Consider the following 19,659-nt stretch of genomic DNA (forward strand, 5'->3'; position numbering starts at 1 on the left):
AATCTCAGTCGCTTTAAACAAAATTTTTATAAATTCAGGAAACATGCAGTTCATGGGAGATGGTCTTCCACAGCCAGATCATTATGCAGTTCAGTAAAGGAGTAACTAGCTTAAGTGGAGGTGTCGGCGATGGTGCAGCCAGGGAGGGAGAAACATCAGTCAGACATCATCAGGCACCTCTGTCTCAGAAGTTCACAGCTACTCCTGCTCTGTAGGTAGGCTGGACAGTCCACCACCGAAAGTGTAGCACCCACCTGGGTGATGCTTTAGCAGCTATAAGCACCTGAGAGACCACCACACCTCGGCAGTAGTCAGTAACAGTGTCCTACAAGGCGAGCCTCTGTCATCCCCTCACACCACAGTCCACATCCTTCTAGAAACGGGGGCTGGTGGAATAAAAAGCCGGTGCTGTGTTGATCAGGTGTTGATGCGTCATTCAAATTAGATTAGCCAGCTAGCTAGTTGGACATTAGTCAGGCTCTTATCAATGTAAATCTGCCCTGACCCCTGGTCCTTTGCCGTTTTAAAGAGATAGTTCACCCAAATTATTAAGGTGAACCATCCCTTAAAAAATTATATTTCATCATTTTCATGAATATATTTGTTTCTTTCTGGCATTCTCAAGTGACACATTTTGCTTTATCCAGCTATGAAAAATAAAGTTGTTGTTTAAACATGCTCAGTGTTACTGCACTGTACTCAATAATTATTTGTGTTGATAGACAATGTTGCTATTTCTTGATTTTATCACTCAGGCAGCTGCTATATGTTTTTGAAGGTGTTTCCCCTTCTCTCTGAACCACCAGGTCACCATTGTGATCAAGTACTTCTTCCAGTTTGGTTTCTTCCCCTTCAACCAGAACATTGAGCTGGACAAGTCAAAACCGTTCCATCCTCCCAACATCATCGGTGTGGAGAAGAAGGAGGGATATGTGCACTATGACCTGGTTCAGCTGCTAGCTCTGTTCTTCCACCGATCTATTCTCAAGGTGCCCACTAAGTCTTGCTAGGTGTGATGCCTATCAGCTACAGTACATGGTTATTCCTTTAAAGGGATAGTTCACTTTTTCGAAAATAAGGTTTACAAAAAAAAAGTGGACTACACCTTTAACTATGTTGTTAATTCTGATTTATTACCTGTATTGATACACAGTTATATTTAGCACACTGAATGGCTTAACCATCCTATTCCTTGGTGTTGACCTCCAGTGTCATGGGCTGTGGGATGAGGATGACCCCAGGGGAGGAGGGGGGGAAACCCCCAAGCAGCACCAGCATGAGAGGGAGAAGAGGACCAGCTCCAGGCCAGTGAAGAAGCAGGCCTCGGGGGGCAGCAGCTCCCTGCTGGAGTCGGTCCGCGCACGCTTCCCCCACCGCTTCCACTCCCTGTCCACCCCCACCCCACTGCGCCGCAAGAGCTCCAGCTCCGCCTCCCACCTTTCCCAGTGCACCATGCGCTCCGCCCACTCCAAAGGAGGTGAGGTCACGAGTCTCGATGGCTCTTATGTGCTGAAGAATCACTCCCTTGTTGGGCTTAGATACGTTTGGGGGAAATATCTAGACTTTGAATTATGAACCAACTGAATATCATTTGTGAGCCCTATGTCTTCCAAACCTGGTGACTCCACAGACAGTGTGAGCTCACGGCCCAGCCTGCGGAGAGGGGACAGCCTGCAGAGAGGGGACAGCCTGCGGAGAGGGGACAGCCTGCGGAGAGGGGACAGCCTGCGGAGAGGGGACAGCCTGCGGAGCAAGAAGGAGATGATCCTGGAGAAACTCAGAGAGCAGCTCATCAAAGCCAAGAGCTTCACTGTCAGAAGGTAGGTGTACTGACTTGAAGGTGCCATATTACTGTTATTAGGCTGCTAACTGGCAGGATTCAGTCACTTTTCAGGATAATAAATTATGAAATGGTGGCTTTACTGTGAATCTCTAAGCCTGATTGATTTTGATGCACACAAACAGTTAAAAACGACATTAACCGTTCATAAAGGTATTTAGTTTATCTTGTCTACTTTGTTTACATGAACAGATCATTGTTTCTTTGCCTCCCTGTAGAACTCTGGAGATCTACATCCCCATCCGTCAGTTCTTCTACAACCTGATCCACCCAGAGTACAGTGCGGTGACAGACGTCTATGTGCTCATGTTCCTGGCCGACACCGTCGACTTCATCATCATCGTCTTCGGCTTCTGGGCTTTTGGGGTAAGTTTGATATATGATATGTCAGTGATACAATTCTAGTATAAACTGTCGTTATTCATTGTGTTTGTGATTGAAACCCAGTGTAATGAATTTCAATTGTCCCTAAATGGACAAGAACACTTTTGAACTTCAAACAAAAAAACAAAAAAAATATCCAAATGAATACCATAACATGTCTTCCTGTACCCCAACAGAAACACTCTGCGGCGGCTGACATCACTTCTTCCCTGTCGGAGGACCAGGTTCCCGAAGCCTTCCTGGTGATGGTGCTGATCCAGTTTGGCACCATGATCATCGACCGAGCCCTCTACCTTCGCAAGACCGTCATGGGAAAAGTCATCTTCCAGGTCATCCTGGTGTTTGGTATCCACTTCTGGATGTTCTTCATCCTGCCTGGAGTCACAGAGAGGTATGAATGTGGAGGAATAACATGTATTTATTTAGTTATTTAATCATTTAGTCATAACCAGTTCCCTCTTTCTTTTAAATCCATTGCTTACTAAATAGTTGCATTAGTAAGTAACGCATAATTAGGTTTTCATGTTACTTTGAAAATGCACATTAACATTGTTTCCATGTCACTCACCAGACGGTTCAGTCAGAACACAGTGGCCCAGCTGTGGTACTTCGTCAAGTGCATCTACTTTGGCCTGTCGGCCTATCAGATCCGCTGTGGCTACCCCACCCGCGTCCTGGGCAACTTCCTCACCAAGAGTTACAACTACCTCAACCTTTTCCTCTTCCAAGGGTGAGTGCTCTTGAGGCCACTTGTGACCACAATCACCAATTGAGAATACAATAATGAAAAGAGACTCATAAGCAGTGTTGGGGGTAATGCGTTTCAAAAGTAGTGCATTAGGTAATCAGATTACTTTTTATGAGTAACTAGTAATGTGGATCGCTTTACTTTTAAAAACTGGGTAATATAAATATAGTTACTTTGTCAAGTAACGTGTGTGTTACTTTCAGAATCATATCTCTACCAGGCGCATGTTTCCATGATCCGATCTCGACTTGTTTCCTCATTTAGTTCTCGAGCTAGCGGAGAAAGGCTGTTTGGAGAAATGTCATGACAGCTGCTGTCCATAGAAATGTAAAGAGGGTGCACCTCTGATCTTTGCCATTGATCGCTTCTGTAATATCAAAGCCCATAGAGGGCTTCACCATCTAGTGGGAAGTGTGCCCTCTATACATCTCTATGGGTCCAGAACCGGCGGCTCAAGAGTACAGATGTTTGGCTTATGGCCACCAATGGCTGCCTGCCATAAGCTGCTTCATTACTATTGTCCTAACATTGCCCTAACATTGCCCTATTGTTGCCCTAACGTTGTCCTAACATTGCCCTAACGTTGTCCTGGTCCCCAGGTTCCGCCTGGTCCCATTCCTGACGGAGCTGCGAGCGGTGATGGACTGGGTGTGGACGGACACCACCCTCAGCCTGTCCAGCTGGATCTGTGTAGAGGACATCTACGCCCATATCTTTGTCCTCAAGTGCTGGAGGATGTCAGAGAAGGTGAGGGACCACGTCCCGCTGTGTTAGTTCTCCTCTAGGACCTCCCTATCCATCTCTGAATGATGCTTAGAGTGGAAGAAGATAGTATGTTGTCAGAGAGGCTATGTGGAAATGAGATACAGCAAGTCTATGCAGGACAATCCTCACACGGCGCACCAAGTTAAAAAAAATTCATAGAAACTGTAACTAAACTCGATCGTTTATTTCCCTGAACAATTTGTTCTATTCCTGTATGTTTACCAGAGGTACCCCCAGCCTCGCGGGCAGAAGAAGAAGAAGGTGGTGAAGTATGGGATGGGAGGTTTGATTGTCATGCTGCTCATCTGCATCGTTTGGTTCCCGCTGCTCTTCATGTCGCTGGTCAAGTCCGTGGCCGGGGTGGTCAACAAACCTCTGGACGTGTCGGTCACCATCACCCTGGGAGGCTTTCAGGTAGCGCCACTCATGTTGACCACAGTCATATATAGAGAGGCAGTTTGGCCGCCATTTTGCACACTGGACCCCATGTTAACACATTTTGGTAGAAACCGCAATCCAGACTCTATCTATAGCTCTGGGATCTAAGGTGTGTAGACGTTTTCATTTATTTTACTGACTTTTGTCAGATGTCACATTTATATCTATTTTAATATTATAACGTTGGTATTTCTTCCTTCAGCCCATCTTCACTATGAGTGCCCAGCAAAATCAACTGAAGGACATCAGCAAAGCAGATTTTGCAGACTTCATGAATTCATACAATTACATTCCGGTAAGAAGACCACCCATTTTACAGCTTGCTTTCTAAATCATAATCTTAGGCCATACAATACAACAAATATTTCAAATATTTCTCAGGATTTCCAAATATCTTGTGATGATATAGGTTTGAATACTATTACATTCTGGTTTGAATATATGACTGTGTATTGAATGAATGTGTATTACTATAACAAAGACCTGTCTTGTCCCACTCAAAAGGGACTTTGTGCATCTAAGTGTTGTACAGTATTTTTGGGCAGTTGTAATATTTCAATAATTCTATCAATGCAGTCAGCGATGCAGTTCCTGGAGGCGTACACGTCAGAGGACGTGACTGTGGCGGAGCTGGAGGGCAGTTCCAACTCCCTGTGGACCATAAGCCCCCCCAGCAGGAAGAACCTGATGGAGGTTCTCAGCAAGGAGGAATACTTCCCTGTCACCATGTCCTGGACCATCCAGAGGTATGTGTAACAGGGCACCAGAAAAAGAAAATAGACTGAAACGGGGAGGGACAACCTGGACCAATAAGATATGCCAATGGCACGTTGTGTTTGCTAATCCAAGTTTATCATTTTAAAAGGCTAATTGATCATTAGAAAACCCTTTTGCAATTATGTTAGCACAGCTGAAAACTGTTGTGCTGATTAAAGAAGCAATAAAACTGGCCTTCTTGGTGTAACAGTGTTGCTTCCGTCCCTCTCCTCGCCCCTACCTGGGCTTGAACCAGGGACCCTCTGCACACATCGACAACAGTCACCCTCGAAGCACCGTTACCCGTCGCTCCACAAAAGCCTCGGCCCTTGCAGAGCAAGGGAAACAACTACTTCAAGGTCTCAGAGCGAGTGACGTCACCGATTGAAATGCTACTAGCGCGCACCGCTAACTAGCTAGCCATTTCACACCGGTTACATTGAGACTAGTTGAGTATCTGGAGCATCAGCAATTGTGGGTTCGATTACATTTTTTTAAATTTAGTCATTTAGCAGACGCTCTTATCCAGAGCGACTTACAGTTAGTGAATGCATACGTTTTTTAAATTTCTTTATTTGTTTTAGTTTTTTCATACTGGCCCCCCGTGGGAAATGAACCCACATCCCTGCCGGCCAAACCCTCCCCTACCTTGGACGACGCTGGACCAATTGTGCGCCGCCCATGGGTCTCCCGGTTGCAGCTGGCTCCGACAGAGCCTGGACTCGAACCAGGATCTCTAGTGGCACAGCTAGCACTGCGATGCAGTGCCTTAGACCACTGCACCACTCGGGAGTCATAATTACATAATCAAATCAAATCAAAATGGCCAGAAACTAATAACTTTCTTCTGAAACTCGTCAGTCTATTCTTGTTCTGAGAAATGAAGGCTATTCCATGCGTGAAATTGCCAAGAAACTGAAGATCTCGTACAACACTGTGTACTACTCCCTTCACAGAACAGCGCAAACTGGCTCTAACCAGAATAGAAAGAGGAGTGGGAGGCCCCGGTGCACAACTGCGCAAGAGGACAAATACATTAGAGTGTCTAGTTTGAGAAATAGACGCCTCACAGGTCCTCAACTGGCAGCTTCATTAAATAGTACCCGCAAAAAACACCAGTCTCAATGTCAACAGTGAAGAGGCGACTCCAGGATGCTGACCTTCTAGGCAGAGTTGGAAAGAAAAAGCCATATCTCAGACTGGCCAATAAAAATAAAATATTAAGATGGGCAAAAGAACACAGACACTGGACAGAGGAAGATTGGAAAAAAGTGTAATGGACAAACAAATCGACGTTTGAGGAGTTCGGATCACAAAGAAAAACTATTGTGAGACGCAGACCAAATGAAAAAATGCTGGAGGAGTGCTTGATGCCATCTGTCAACCATGGTGGAGGCAATGTGATGGTCTGGGGGTGCTTTGGTGGTGGTAAAGTGGGAGATTTGTACAGGGTAAAAGGGATCTTGAAGAAGGAAGGCTGTCACTCCATTTTGCAACGCCATGCCATACCCTGTGGACAGCGCTTGATTGGAGCCAATTTCCTCCTACAACAGGACAATGACCCAAAGCACAGCTCCAAACTATACAATATCTATTTAGGGAAGAAGCAGTCAGCTGGTATTCTGTCTATAATGGAGTGGCCAGCACAGTCACCGGATCTCAACCCTATTGAGCTGTTGTGGGAGCAGCTTGACCGTATGGTACGTAAGAAGTGCCCATCAAGCCAATCCAACTTGTGGGAGGTGCTTCAGGAAGCATGGGGTGAAATCTCTTCAGATTACCTCAACAAATTGACAACTAGAATGCCAAAGGTCTGCAAGGCTGTAATTGCTGCAAATGGAGGATTCTTTGACAAAAGCAAAGTTTGAAGGACACAATTATTATTTCTATTAAAAATAATTATTTCTAACCTTGTCAATGACTACATTTCCTATGCATTTAGCTATATTTCCTATTCAAACTCATTTTATGTATGTTTTCGTGGAAAACAAGGAGATTTCTAAGTGACCCCAAACTTTTCAACGGTAGTGTACGATCTGAGAGAAAACATTCAACATTTCGGTATGGAGGGAGTCAATATATTTGTTTCTTGCTTCCATTTTTAGTGGATAAATTGGTTCCGCTCTATAGTGTGTCTGTGTCGTGTGAACTTGATAAAATGACAGTAACTACGGTGTTGTATAGTACTTTAGAGGCCTAAAATATCTGTTGAGATATCTGTCCAATTGCAATGTCTGTGAGACGGAAAGTAACACATTTACGAGTTCACAAAGTAATGTGTGTGGGAATGTGTGGTGTACGATTTGTGACCACAATGTGCTGTACGCAATTGTGATTTTCTCTCTTTAACAGGAATCTCAGTCTTGGAGCCAAAGCTGAAGTTGCAACAGATAAACATGTCACATACCTTGATATGACAATGCGACAAGAGTTAATAGATCTGCTGAATGGGACCAGAAACCAGGCTGTGTAAGTAGCCTTCACTAAGGAAAACGGACTACAACTTTTGAGGCTTAATTAAAGCCTTCATAAACCCTTTATAAGGCCTTTATAAATGCTTCATAAATCATTCATTATTAAATGGCATGCTATATAAAATATATAACCAATGGACAGGGTGGGGTAGGTTACTTTATAAATGTAATCTGTTACAGTTACTAGTTAGTTACCTGTCCAAATTTTGTATCAGTAATGTAACTTTTGGATTGCCCAAACTCAGTTATGTAATCTGATTACTTTCCGTTACTTCTGGATAACTTTCCCCTTTGGAGGCATTAGAAGAAGACAAAAAGGATCCATCAAACACATTTGGTGTGTCCTCATAGTGGTCCGACTTGTGTTCAGACTCACTTAGGTGGAACAAACTTAAACTTGCTGAATTTAATGTCATTCAGAAAATTAAAAGGTGTCATAATGTATTTTTTGCAAACATCCTTTCTGAATTTAAAAGTAATCCAAGAAGTAATCTTGTTTTTCGAAAGTATCTGTAATCTGATTAAATGTAATTCGTCACTCCCCAACCCTGTCAAATGGATATTTTTGTTGTTGTATCTTTCTCCCCTCTCCTCTCCAGGGTGATAGAACAAGTTTTCCCATGCTTCCTCAGAGCTCCCAGTGACTCCAATGCCAAACCAATAGAACAACTCTATAAAGGTAATGCACAAATCCTTGACTAGGCTTCATATACAGCAGAGAGATGTAACATTGATAGATTTACATTGTATGTGAAATGAACACTTCTACATTTCTTGTTTTGACGCTGTTTCGAACTGAAGCATCCCCTTCTTATTACGGACTGCTAATGTAGCGTTAATGATAGTATCTCCCTTTCAGACAATGGCTACAAAAACATCCTGCTAGCCCTGGAGAGAACCCACAACAGCAGTGGAGAGATCCAGGAGTGGTGGATTGTGGACCAGCCTTCGGCGGGACAGATACAGATGAGGGGTGCGGCAGTGGGGAAGAAGAGAGAGGCGGGCCTCCATCTCTACGTGTTCAGTGACAAAGTCAGCCCGCCCAGTCTGGGCTTCTTGGCAGGATACGGGTGTGTGGAGGATATCGGACAAGTGTGACTTGGGTTATGTTCAGTCAGGCACACCGTAGTAAAACGTTTTGCAGCGGAACATGAAAAATGAGCATTTTGTTATTGTTTAAGGTCAGGCAGTACCACCTCGTTTCAAAATATTGTTTTGTGTCTACTGGACACAACCCTTGCTTTCAAAAAGGGCTCCTGCATTTATAATGCTTTATTATTTGTTATAAGCATGTATGAGCCTTTATAATGTCTAATTACAAGGCTTATAATGTTACGTCTCTCACCGACAGGATCATGGGTCTCTACGCCTCGGTGGTGCTCGTCATCGGCAAGTTTGTGCGCGAGTTCTTCAGCGGCATCTCGCACTCCATTATGTTCGAGGAGCTGCCTGCCGTGGACCGCATCCTGAAGCTGTGTACCGACATCTTCCTGGTCAGAGAGACGGGCGAGCTGGAGCTGGAGGAAGACCTGTATGCCAAGCTCATCTTCCTCTACCGATCACCTGAGACTATGATCAAGTGGACCAGGGACCAGAAAACAAAGTGAGAGTGCCACTTGGTGGGCGACAGAGACATGAAGTCTCACAGAATGCTAGATTTTAAAAAGCACAATCCGGCAGGAAGTTGCAAGCTAGCTTACTGCGCTCCCTGTATTTGGGTGTGACTGTGATAAGGACCCTCTCCCTATCGAGCCTACAGTGAAACAATGTGACCTACACATGAAAGGTGTGTTTGTACTCGTTTAGTAGAAGAATTGCAGCCTTCAGTCAGTCAGCGTGTTTGAGATGTCACAGACAGACTGCTGCTGTCCTGCCTTCAGACGTCTGGCCTTTTTCCTATTGGGAAACATGAACCATGGGTTGTGCAATATACTGTCCAGATAGCTGGCTGTAAACTTGAACAGACATGTTATCTTGAGCTACACGGGAGAGAGAATGGAAGCAGGCAGCGACAGAGACACTAGTCACTTTTATTCTCCAAGATATTTTCCTTTCTCTCCCTCTACTGGAAGGGCTTTGGCTTTCCCAGCAAGACAACAGCGAGAGGTTGTGACGTTGAAGACAAGTTATGATACTTTGTTACCGTTATGTGGTTTCTACAGATAATCAAGGGAGCTGTCGCAGACATCGTTCTCAGGAAATGTATATCATCTCACCAGAACGGGAATTAGGTTGTTGTTGTTTTTACCTGTAGGACACCGAAAAGAAACAATAAATGGAAAATCAGTGATGATCACTGTGTATTTCTATGGGGCATAGAAATATAATGATAGATTCTACGGTATTATGGAGCATGTCCATGTTGATGGACCCATATGAAGACCTGTGAATTGAGAAGAGGGCGTCAATACAGATAGTTTTTGAAGCCTGTATTGCTTGAAAACCCCCTTTTATTTTTTACATTATAAGTTACTGTTAAGTTCATATGGTCAACCAAAATGTGATCAAGGCCATCAAAGCCATGCAATGGAAAATGCAGTCCCATGTGTAAGTGATTAGATTGTTTTCATGTTATGACATAGATACATGAGGTCTGTGCACCTCCATAGTGTAAGGAATCCCGTTTGTGTTGTTATTGTGGTTCAGCACCTGAACATAAAGCACATGTTTGAAAGCTGACGTGCTGCCATTTTATTCCATTCTGACTTGATTCAGTAAAAACACAGAGGGCATGCCACAAACATCCAACCTGCATGCTCCACAACACTTGACACACATTTTAAGATTAGTTGTAAGCAGGAATCATAATTTCTAGCTTTCAGTTGGTTAAGAAACATTGCCATATGAAAACTAAAAAGGCATTCTGAAATCCTGAACAAACAAAAAATAACAATCACAATATACCCATTTTTCTCAACATTCATTTGATTCCATATAAGAGTGTAGCCTTCACACAGCCAATAGGAACTGAAATAGCTGTTTTTAACACTTCATACTATAGAAATTCAGAAATTGATTCATCTACCCCTTTACACATAAATTATTGAGGCACAGAGTTTTTATATTGTAAGTTGAATGTTCAAATCCATATTTTCACACTGTATCTTGTTGCATGCTGTTGTAGATTGAAAGATAAAAACATTGATGGTATATCCACTGAGGCAAATACAACAAAAGCAATTTAATGTTTCATATCACTTTAAATGTAGCAAAATATACAATATTTTACAATGACAGTAAACCCAAAAGGGACTAATAATACATATTCAAATCATTGAGTAGTGTATGATTATTTTCCACACCGATGTTATATATTACCATGCTTATGTTCTGAACATAACTCATTATGCTTGATGGTCCGAGTGCCTACAGTTGTTGCTTGGATTCTGGCAATGGGAGGGGAAGGCAGAGTTCACGACCCCCTGACATGCTCAGAATGTGAGGACAGGCTGTGGAAGATTCCAACTCCCTTCCTAACAGGCAACAGGAAGTGTTCTGGTCCAGGCAGGAAGTCCAGGTTCTGTGGCTAACATAGCCCACCGGCGTACTCATCCTCGTCAGCCTCTCCGGCCCCCGCTCCTCCTTCCCCAGCATCGGCAGCTGGCGCCTTCTTCTTCTTACCACCCCCTGGAACCCTCAGGCTGACGGACAACTTGGCATACTGCAAGATGATTGGCACTTTGTTCAGGTTAAGGCAAGTTAGTGGTCTCTACAGTATCTGTTTCTCAGAAGAGTGTATTCCAAATCTCTCCTTGAGTACCCCCAGCCAGTTCCATGTTTTTGCTGATTCAACTAATGAACTAATCAGAAAGCCCTTGGTTAGTTTGAATCAGGTGTGTGCCTCTTTCAGGAATAGATCAGGAGAGGTTTGGGAAACATATTTCTAGAGTATTCTGATAATTGAAAAGATAAATCATACAAAACAAAAAGGAGGCGGGGTCTAGAAGGGTGACGCAGGTGAGCAAGCAGTTGGATTGCTATTGTTTCTATTAATAAACTACTTCTCTGACTTTGTATTACTCAGCCTAGCCTGGAAATTCATCTATGGGGTGGCTAGGAGAGAGGTACAGTGGGGGAAAAAAGTATTTAGTCAGCCACCAATTGTGCAAGTTCTCCCACTTAAAAAGATGAGAGAGGCCTGTAATTTTCATCATAGGTACACGTCAACTATGACAGACAAATTGAGATTTTTTTTTCTCCAGAAAATCATTGTAGGATTTGTAATGAATTTATTAGCAAATTATGGTGGAAAATAAGTATTTGGTCACCTACAAACAAGCAAGATTTCTGGCTCTCACAGACCTGTAACTTCTTCTTTAAGAGGCTCCTCTGTCCTCCACTCGTTACCTGTATTAATGGCACCTGTTTGAACTTGTTATCAGTATAAAAGACACCTGTCCACAACCTCAAACAGTCACACTCCAAACCCCACTATGGCCAAGACTAAAGAGCTGTCAAAGGACACCAGAAACAAAATTGTAGACCTGCACCAGGCTGGGAAGACTGAATCTGCAATAGGTAAGCAGCTTGGTTTGAAGAAATCAACTGTGGGAGCAATTATTAGGAAATGGAAGACATACAAGACCACTGATAATCTCCCTCGATCTGGGGCTCCACGCAAGATCTCACCCCGTGGGGTCAAAATGATCACAAGAACGGTGAGCAAAATCCCAGAACCACACGGGGGGACCTAGTGAATGACCTGCAGAGAGCTGAGACCAAAGTAACAAAGCCTACCATCAGTAACACACTACGCCGCCAGGGACTCAAATCCTGCAGTGCCAGGCGTGTCCCCCTGCTTAAGCCAGTACATGTCCAGGCCCGTCTGAAGTTTGCTAGAGTGCATTTGGATGATCCAGAAGAGGATTGGGAGAATGTCATATGGTCAGATGAAACCAAAATAGAACTTTTTGGTAAAAACTCAACTTGTCGTGTTTGGAGGACAATGAATGCTGAGTTGCATCCAAAGAACAACATACCTACTGTGAAGCATGGGGGTGGAAACATCATGCTTTGGGGCTGTTTTTCTGCAAAGGGACCAGGACGACTGATCCGTGTAAAGGAAAGAATGAATGGGGCCATGTATCGTGAGATTTTGAGTGAAAACCTCCTTCCATCAGCAAGGGCATTGAAGATGAAACGTGGCTGGGTCTTTCAGCATGACAATGATCCCAAACACACCGCCGGGCAACGAAGGAGTGGCTTCGTAAGAAGCATTTCAAGGTCCTGGAGTGGCCTAGCCAGTCTCCAGATCTCAACCCCATAGAAAATCTTTGGAGGGAGTTGAAAGTCTGTGTTGCCCAGCGACAGCCCCAAAACATCATTGCTCTAGAGGAGATCTGCATGGAGGAATGGGCCAAAATACCAGCAACAGTGTGTGAAATTCTTGTGAAGACTTACAGAAAACGTTTGACCTGTGTCATTGCCAACAAAGGGTATATAACAAAGTATTGAGAAACTTTTGTTATTGACCAAATACTTATTTTCCACCATAATTTGCAAATAAATTCATTAAAAATCCTACAATGTGATTTTCTGGATTTTTTTTTCTCATTTTGTCTGTCATAGTTGACGTGTACCTATGATGAAAATTACAGGCCTCTCTCATATTTTTAAGTGGGAGAACTTGCACAATTGGTGACTGACTAAATACTTTTTTCCCCCACTGTATCATATGGAAAGGACAGCTCATGATTCCATACCTTTTAAAGTCCTTAAACGCAATCAAAGGAGACAGTAAAGAGGGGTTTATTCATTAATCGGATTCTGTTGCAAAACATTTTGCAATGGAAACCGTTTACTCCAAAGGAAAATGTTTTGCAACAAAAACAAGTGTTTCTATTAGACAAATTCAGGAAGGTCTCTCCCCATTTCCTAGAGAGTAAACGGTTTCTGTTGCAATTTTTTTTTGCCGTTTTGCAAAACCGTTTCGCAACGGAATCCAACTAATGAATACACCCCTGAACACCAATTTAAAAAGTAGACACTCAAAACTTGCGATGACATGCTTCGAAAGTGAACGTTGGTTACATATTAGGCTGTAGACAGCACACTCACATCGTTGTCCATGTACTTGAATAAGGGCGAGTTACAGACGCGCTGCACTTGTTCCTCATCCCGCTCGTCGTAGCCCTGTAAGAGCTGCTCCAAGCCAATACAGTCCTCGCTCCCACTGAAGCCTGGCAGACTAGGGGCAAAGGTTAGAATGGTTAGTCAAATATAACAACACTCATAACAATTACTTTCATATTTATCTTTCATTATAAACTGGATTGGTTCGAGCCCTGATTGGCTGACAGCCGTGGTATATCGGACCGTATACCACTGCTATGACAAAAAAAAAATTTTTACTGCTCTAATTACGTTGGTAACCAGTTTATAATAGCAATAAGGCACCTCGGGGGTTTGTGGTATATGGCCAATATACTATGGCTAAGGGCTGTATCCAGGCACTGCCTAAGAACAGCCCTAGCCGGGGTATATTGGCCATATACCACACCCCCTCTAACCTTATTGCTTAATTAGAAAAATGTGAAGTTAGTACCTGTAACTCTCTCGAACACATTTATCTGCTGCTACGAAGTCATTTCTGTGAAGGTGGACTAGCACTTGGGCAATGGTTTTCTGGAGATAAGCAAATACACAGGCAACCATTTGGTTTCAACACACAGTCAATGTTCTTTATTAGGTTAAATAAGTAAAACGCACCTTAAAACACGTTGGGTAATTCTCTATTTCTTTATACATGTTCTTCTCCTTTTGAATCGACACTGCTGCTTCATCAAGCCTGACGGACAAAAACACCAACAGTTAGCGGGTAGGGAATGAGTAGGAGAGGTAGAAAAATCTGTAAAGTAAGTGAGAATTGACTTGTGTTGCCTGACGAGCAGTCTTGATGATTTCCCCAGCATCTCTACAGCTTGACGTAGACGGTCCTCATTCTGCAGAAATATACATTCACCATATCAATACTACTTCAATTGATTTGATCACATTGCATTACCGTTATAACATTATAATGTATCCAATATCAAATCTCAAATAGGACTGTATTAATAGGCCATGCAGTACGTGAGATCCCTACAAATGTGACCCTGAACCGAGGTAGTGGCATGGAAGCAACACAATGATTTCTGGTCTTCTGTAGTATCAAATATTGAACTCATATAGCACTGTACCTCAAACACTGATGCAGCTTTCTGGTACAGATCCACTGCTTTTGCTAGATCCTGTGATTCGATTAGCCTAAAAAAAGAAAGTAGCCTAAGCATTTTTTAAAGTAGCCAAAGCATCAAAACAACGAATAAAAACAAGCATCATCAATATGTTTAGTGACATGCCAATGTTGACAGGGATTTCATTTCTAGAGCCCATCTATGATGATCAATATTGGCTACGTACTTTCCAGCTCTGTCGAGGGCCAAGGCTGCAGTGTCCGGTGTGCCGTTCTCTACATACATCATGCTTGCTCTCTCAATATACTGGATAGCCTCTGGTATCCTCTGCATGTCCTGGAGAGAAACAGGAGTGTCTATCAATGATTAGCTTCCGCAGCCAATTAATAGTAAAACTAAAACATTAGTCGTGTCAAAAATGTCTGACTAACAACAATGGCTTTAATCCTGAAGTGAGCAACAAAGATTTAAAACTATGGAATAAAGATAACAGCAAATTTGATCTGACCTCTGATAAAAATGTATGAGTGTCGATACTGTTTATCACATTAACACTAACCTTAAGCATCATACCAGCTGCCTCAAGTGCTCTGCAACAGAAACGGCTCATTAGCAACGACCAATACAGTCACAAGTAGACAAACCAGGTCTCTATTGTACAGTTGAAGTCGGAAGTTTACATACACCTTAGCCAAATACATTTAAACTCAGTTTTTCACAATTCCTGACATTTAATCCTAGTAAAAATGCCCTGTCTTAGGTCAGTTAGGATCACCACTTTATTTTAAGAATGTGAAATGTCAGAATAATAGTAGAGAAAATGATTTAGTTCAGTTTTTATTTATTTCATCACATTCCCAGTGGGTCAGAAGTTTACATACACTCAATTAGTATTTGGTATCATTGCCTTTACATTTTTTAACTTGGGTCAAACGTTTCGGGTAGCCTTCCACAAGCTTCCCACAATAAGTTGGGTGAATTTTGGCCCATTCCTCCTGACAGAGCTGGTGTAACTGAGTCAGGTTTGTAGGCCTCATTGCTCGCACACGCCTTTTCAGTTCTGCCCACAAATGTTCTATAGGATTGAGGTCAGGGCTTTGTGATGGCCACTCCAATACCTTGACTTTGTTGTCCTTAAGCCATTTTGCCACAACTTTGGAAGTATGCTTGGGGTCATTGTCCATTTGGAAGACCCATTTGCGACCAAGCTTTAACTTCCTGACTGATGTCTTGAGATGTTGCTTCAATATATCCACATAATTTTCCTTCCTCATGATGCCATCTATTTTGTGAAGTGCACCAGTCCCCCCTGCAGCAAAGCACCCCCACAGCATGATGGTGCCACCCCCGTGCTTCACAGTTGGGATGGTGTTCTTCGGCTTGCAATCATCCCCCTTTTTCCTCCAAACATAACGATGGTCGTTATGGCCAAACAGTTCTATTTTTGTTTCATCAGACCAGAGGACATTTCTCCAAAAAGTACGATCTTTGTCCCCATGTGCAGTTGCAAACCGTAATGTCTTTTTTATGGCGGTTTTGGAGCAGTGGCTTCTTCCTTGCTGAGTGGCCTTTCAGGTTATGTCGATATAGGACTTGTTTTACTGTGGATATAGATACTTTTGTACCTGTTTCCTCCAGCATCTTCACAAGGTCCTTTGCTGTTGTTCTGGGCTTGATTTGCACTTTTTGCACCAAAGTAATCTCTAGGAGACAGAACGCGTCTCCTTCCTGAGCGGTAAGACGGCTGCGTCGTCCCATGGTGTTTATACTTGCATACTATTGTTTGTACAGATGAACATGGTACCTTCAGTCGTTTGGAAATTGCTCCCAAGGATGAGCCAGACTTGTGGAGGTCTACAATTGAAAGGCACAGTCAACTTAGTGTATGTAAACTTCTGACCCACTGGAATTGTGATACAGTGAATTATAAGTGAAATAATCTGTCTGTAAACAATTGTTGGAAAAATTACTTGTGTCATGCACAAAATAGATGTCCTAACCGACTTGCCAAAACTATAGTTGGTTAACAAGAAATTTGTGGAGTGGTTGAAAAACAAGTTTTAATGACTCCAACCTAAGTGTATGTAAACTTCCGACTTCAACTGTACATCACCTGGTTTCTATTAATAGCATTACATGAGACAGATCTTTCATACTCACTTGGCAGCATGGAATAGTCTGAACATTTAGTTAAGTTAAAGAAAACATTGATGTTTATATGAGATTTGTAGTCAATGTTGTTCAAATGCAGCATATAAAACCCCTACATAACTGCCAAACAACCCTGTGAAATTAGTCTCCCTAGGCAGACGGGTTGCCTCCCACATTAACAATGCCCTAGGCCTGGGATTTCCAAGAATACTGCGAAAGCATTCATGGTCATTAAAGTTGGGTGATAAGCCTAGCCCACTATTAGAAGTGAGCAGTGGAAGGATACGTTTTGTTGTTGGTATGGGCCTCTGCCTCTTGCAGGTATGCCTCCTTTGCTTCTTCAAGCATCTTGGCATTTTTAAAGGCAACAGCTGGAAGATGGAGGAGGGAACGCTTCATTATGCATTTAGAATGAAGAAATAAGGCCCGGGGGGGTGTGGTATATGGCCAATATACCACGGCTAAGGGCTGTTCTTATGTACGACACAACGCAGAGTGCCTGGATACAGCCCTTAGCCATGGTATATTAGCCAGGGGTGCAACTTTCACTGGGGACAGGGGACATGTCCCCCACACATTCTGAAATTGTATTTTTGTCCCCCCAGTTTTATCATTGGAATGTGATACAAAACGAGCCAACGGTGTGCTTTAGGAACATGTGGACGCCTCTGAGCGGTCGGGTATGCTGTTTGGAGTGTTTATCCGACTGGAAAATAAAATTATTATTATTATTATGTTCCCCCCACTTCTTAAACCAAAGTTGCGCCCCTGATATTCCCCATATATCACAAATCCCTGAGGTGCCTTATTGCTATTATAAACTGGTTGGAACGTAATTAGAGCTGTAAAAAGAAATGTTTAGTCATACCTGTGGTATACCTCTGATATACCATGGCTGTCAGCCAATCAGCATTCAGTGCTCGAACCACCCAGTTTATAATACATAATAAGCTACATCATATGACAACCTGAGCAACACTAAGTGCAATCTAGCCAAGTAAAACTCAACTCCACAATGTACTTCACATCATAATACTGACAGTGTGCTATTTATTGCCCAACTAGCCATGTTAAACTCAACTCCACAATGTACTTCACATCAACAGAGTTGAGCGGAGACGAGTGTGCAGGGACTGGAGCGTCGACGTCACATAAAATAAAGGTTTTATTTTTAAAAAACGTACGGACTTCAGCACCCAAAAAATAGCCCACAATTTCACGGCACATTGTCCCCTGTAATTGCGGGCTATTCTTTGGGTGATGAAATCTGTAGTTTAAAAATAAATAAAAGTCACCGCTCAACTCTGTTGATGTGAAGTACATTGTGGAGTTTAGTTTTACTTGGCTAGTTGGGCAATAAATAGCGCACTGTCAGTATTATGATGTTAAGTATATCGTGGAGTTTAGTTTTACTTGGCTAGTGCTCACCAGTCTTTGTAGTAGGGGACATGTATTCAGGTCAAAATTGTTGGTGTATTGAATAATGTAATAAATAGCCTTTGAAATACAATACCTGCTTTTGAGTACTCTGATGCAGCACTGTCATAGTCAGGCTTCCATTTCATGAAGCTGGTCCTTAAACTGTGGGGGGAAAATGCATTATATTCAGTGAAAACATAACACCAGGGTTGTCTCATATGGATTTACCATAGGGTTTAATACAGGTGTAGACGTCCTATTATTTCTGCAGTGATACTGTCAGGCATAACTGCAGTGTAGGCAGAGGCTAGCCAGCCAGCTCAACTGGCTTCCAATCCTGTCTAGAGTGCTAGCTAGCTAAATAGCATATGATTAACTAGAAATACAACTCCCTTCCTATTTGTGTTGTAAATAGGTATATTTACAATATAGACTTGTTTATACTATGATACTGGCTACCTACTGTAATAAAATGCTCAAAAGCAATTCAGCTAGCTAGCTAACGTCATCGAGCTAGCAAGATTTCCTTACTATTTTTCAGCCTTGGCAATGTGGTCGTGCGCCTCGTTGATTTTCGCAGCCATCTGGTCCCCACTAGCTGACAATGTAATTCAAAGATGAGTATTAAAGATACTGCTGACTAAAATATAGTGAGATGTTGCTGTAGATGGCTCTGAATGCTAGCGTTACTGGTTTGAGGAGACCTTTTCGTCATCAGTGTTTGCCTACGGAATCCCGTGAGTGGCATTTTCTTTATCTAACGATACATTGCGATAAAGTGCTGCAATGTTGCAGCTACTGCGTACAAAGGGGGCAACAATGTAACAGTTAGATGTTTTTCATTGAACGCCCTAAAGTAAACCAAAGTAACCTAGTTTTCTTTCATCTCTATTTGCAATGCATCATGAAATATCCAGTTATTCATTCGTAGTCTATAATTTGCAATTGAATTACTCAATATTGCAATCTATGGCTTTTATATACATTTACGTCATTTAGCAGACGCTCTTATCCAGAGCGACTTACAGTTAGTGAGTGCATACATTTTTCATACTGGTCCCCCGTGGTAAACGAACCCACAACCCTGCCGTTGTAAGCGCCATGCTCTACCAACTGAGCTACAGGGAACTACCTTGCCTACAGAATTAATAATATCATTGGTCATTACGTTTATTTTATAAAGCCCTTTTTACATCAGCAGTTGCAAAGTGCTTAACAGATACCAAGCCAAGAGCAAGCAATGCAGAAGCAGAAGCAACAGTAGAAGCAGACGCAGAAGCAGAAGTAGAAGCAGAAGCAGAGTAGAAAGAAACCTAGAAAGGAACCAGACTCAGATGGGTGTCCAGTCCTCTTCTGGCTATTATTATCAGTGAATGTGATCTGTGAATTGATTAGAATTATCTTTCAAAATGGTTGCTACTAAGTAATAAGCTAATAAATCAGGTCAGTGGAATATTGCGAAACAAATCAGATCAGCACACAAGTAGAAATGGCATATCTTATGATGCC

General features: G+C 42.6%; 2 protein-coding genes across 2 annotated transcripts in view; one reads left to right on the forward strand and one right to left on the reverse strand.

The window, feature by feature from the left end:
• Positions 1-10,082, forward strand: part of LOC121549674 (piezo-type mechanosensitive ion channel component 2-like) — a 54,662-nt gene extending 44,580 nt beyond the window's left edge. The window contains exons 32-45 of the mRNA XM_045210314.1: positions 807-989; positions 1,210-1,477; positions 1,631-1,820; positions 2,059-2,206; positions 2,401-2,615; positions 2,796-2,954; positions 3,572-3,719; positions 3,963-4,151; positions 4,378-4,470; positions 4,752-4,921; positions 7,284-7,400; positions 8,005-8,084; positions 8,265-8,475; positions 8,757-10,082. Of these exons, the coding sequence (XP_045066249.1) occupies positions 807-989; positions 1,210-1,477; positions 1,631-1,820; positions 2,059-2,206; positions 2,401-2,615; positions 2,796-2,954; positions 3,572-3,719; positions 3,963-4,151; positions 4,378-4,470; positions 4,752-4,921; positions 7,284-7,400; positions 8,005-8,084; positions 8,265-8,475; positions 8,757-9,012 (2,427 nt within the window). The 3' untranslated portion in view covers positions 9,013-10,082. The remainder of the gene's footprint in view (positions 1-806; positions 990-1,209; positions 1,478-1,630; positions 1,821-2,058; positions 2,207-2,400; positions 2,616-2,795; positions 2,955-3,571; positions 3,720-3,962; positions 4,152-4,377; positions 4,471-4,751; positions 4,922-7,283; positions 7,401-8,004; positions 8,085-8,264; positions 8,476-8,756) is intronic.
• LOC121549673 (gamma-soluble NSF attachment protein-like) lies at positions 10,073-18,904 on the reverse strand. The gene is made up of 12 exons (XM_041861497.2): positions 18,682-18,904; positions 18,245-18,312; positions 17,018-17,102; positions 16,741-16,758; positions 15,140-15,170; positions 14,807-14,916; positions 14,584-14,650; positions 14,276-14,346; positions 14,114-14,192; positions 13,950-14,029; positions 13,463-13,592; positions 10,073-11,066 (listed from the first exon to the last, which is right to left on the reverse strand). The coding sequence occupies exons 1-12, from the start codon at positions 18,732-18,734 to the stop codon at positions 10,932-10,934; spliced, it is 927 nt and encodes a 308-aa protein (XP_041717431.2). The 5' UTR covers positions 18,735-18,904; the 3' UTR covers positions 10,073-10,931.
• Between the last annotated feature and the right edge of the window lie 755 nt (positions 18,905-19,659).

The sequence above is a fragment of the Coregonus clupeaformis genome, chromosome 34 (genome assembly GCF_020615455.1).
Source record: "Coregonus clupeaformis isolate EN_2021a chromosome 34, ASM2061545v1, whole genome shotgun sequence".
Taxonomy (NCBI): domain Eukaryota; kingdom Metazoa; phylum Chordata; class Actinopteri; order Salmoniformes; family Salmonidae; genus Coregonus; species Coregonus clupeaformis.

Excerpts from the sequence above, each read along its gene's own strand:
- LOC121549673 (XM_041861497.2), bottom strand. The coding sequence starts at position 18,734 with ATGGCTGCGAAAATCAACGAGGCGCACGACCACATTGCCAAGGCTGAA. Across the intron at positions 14,917-15,139 it reads CAGCTGGTATGATGCTTAAG|GACATGCAGAGGATACCAGA; the intron begins GTTAGTGTTAAT and ends GTTTCTCTCCAG. Across the intron at positions 11,067-13,462 it reads TCAAGTACATGGACAACGAT|TATGCCAAGTTGTCCGTCAG; the intron begins GTGAGTGTGCTG and ends ATCATCTTGCAG.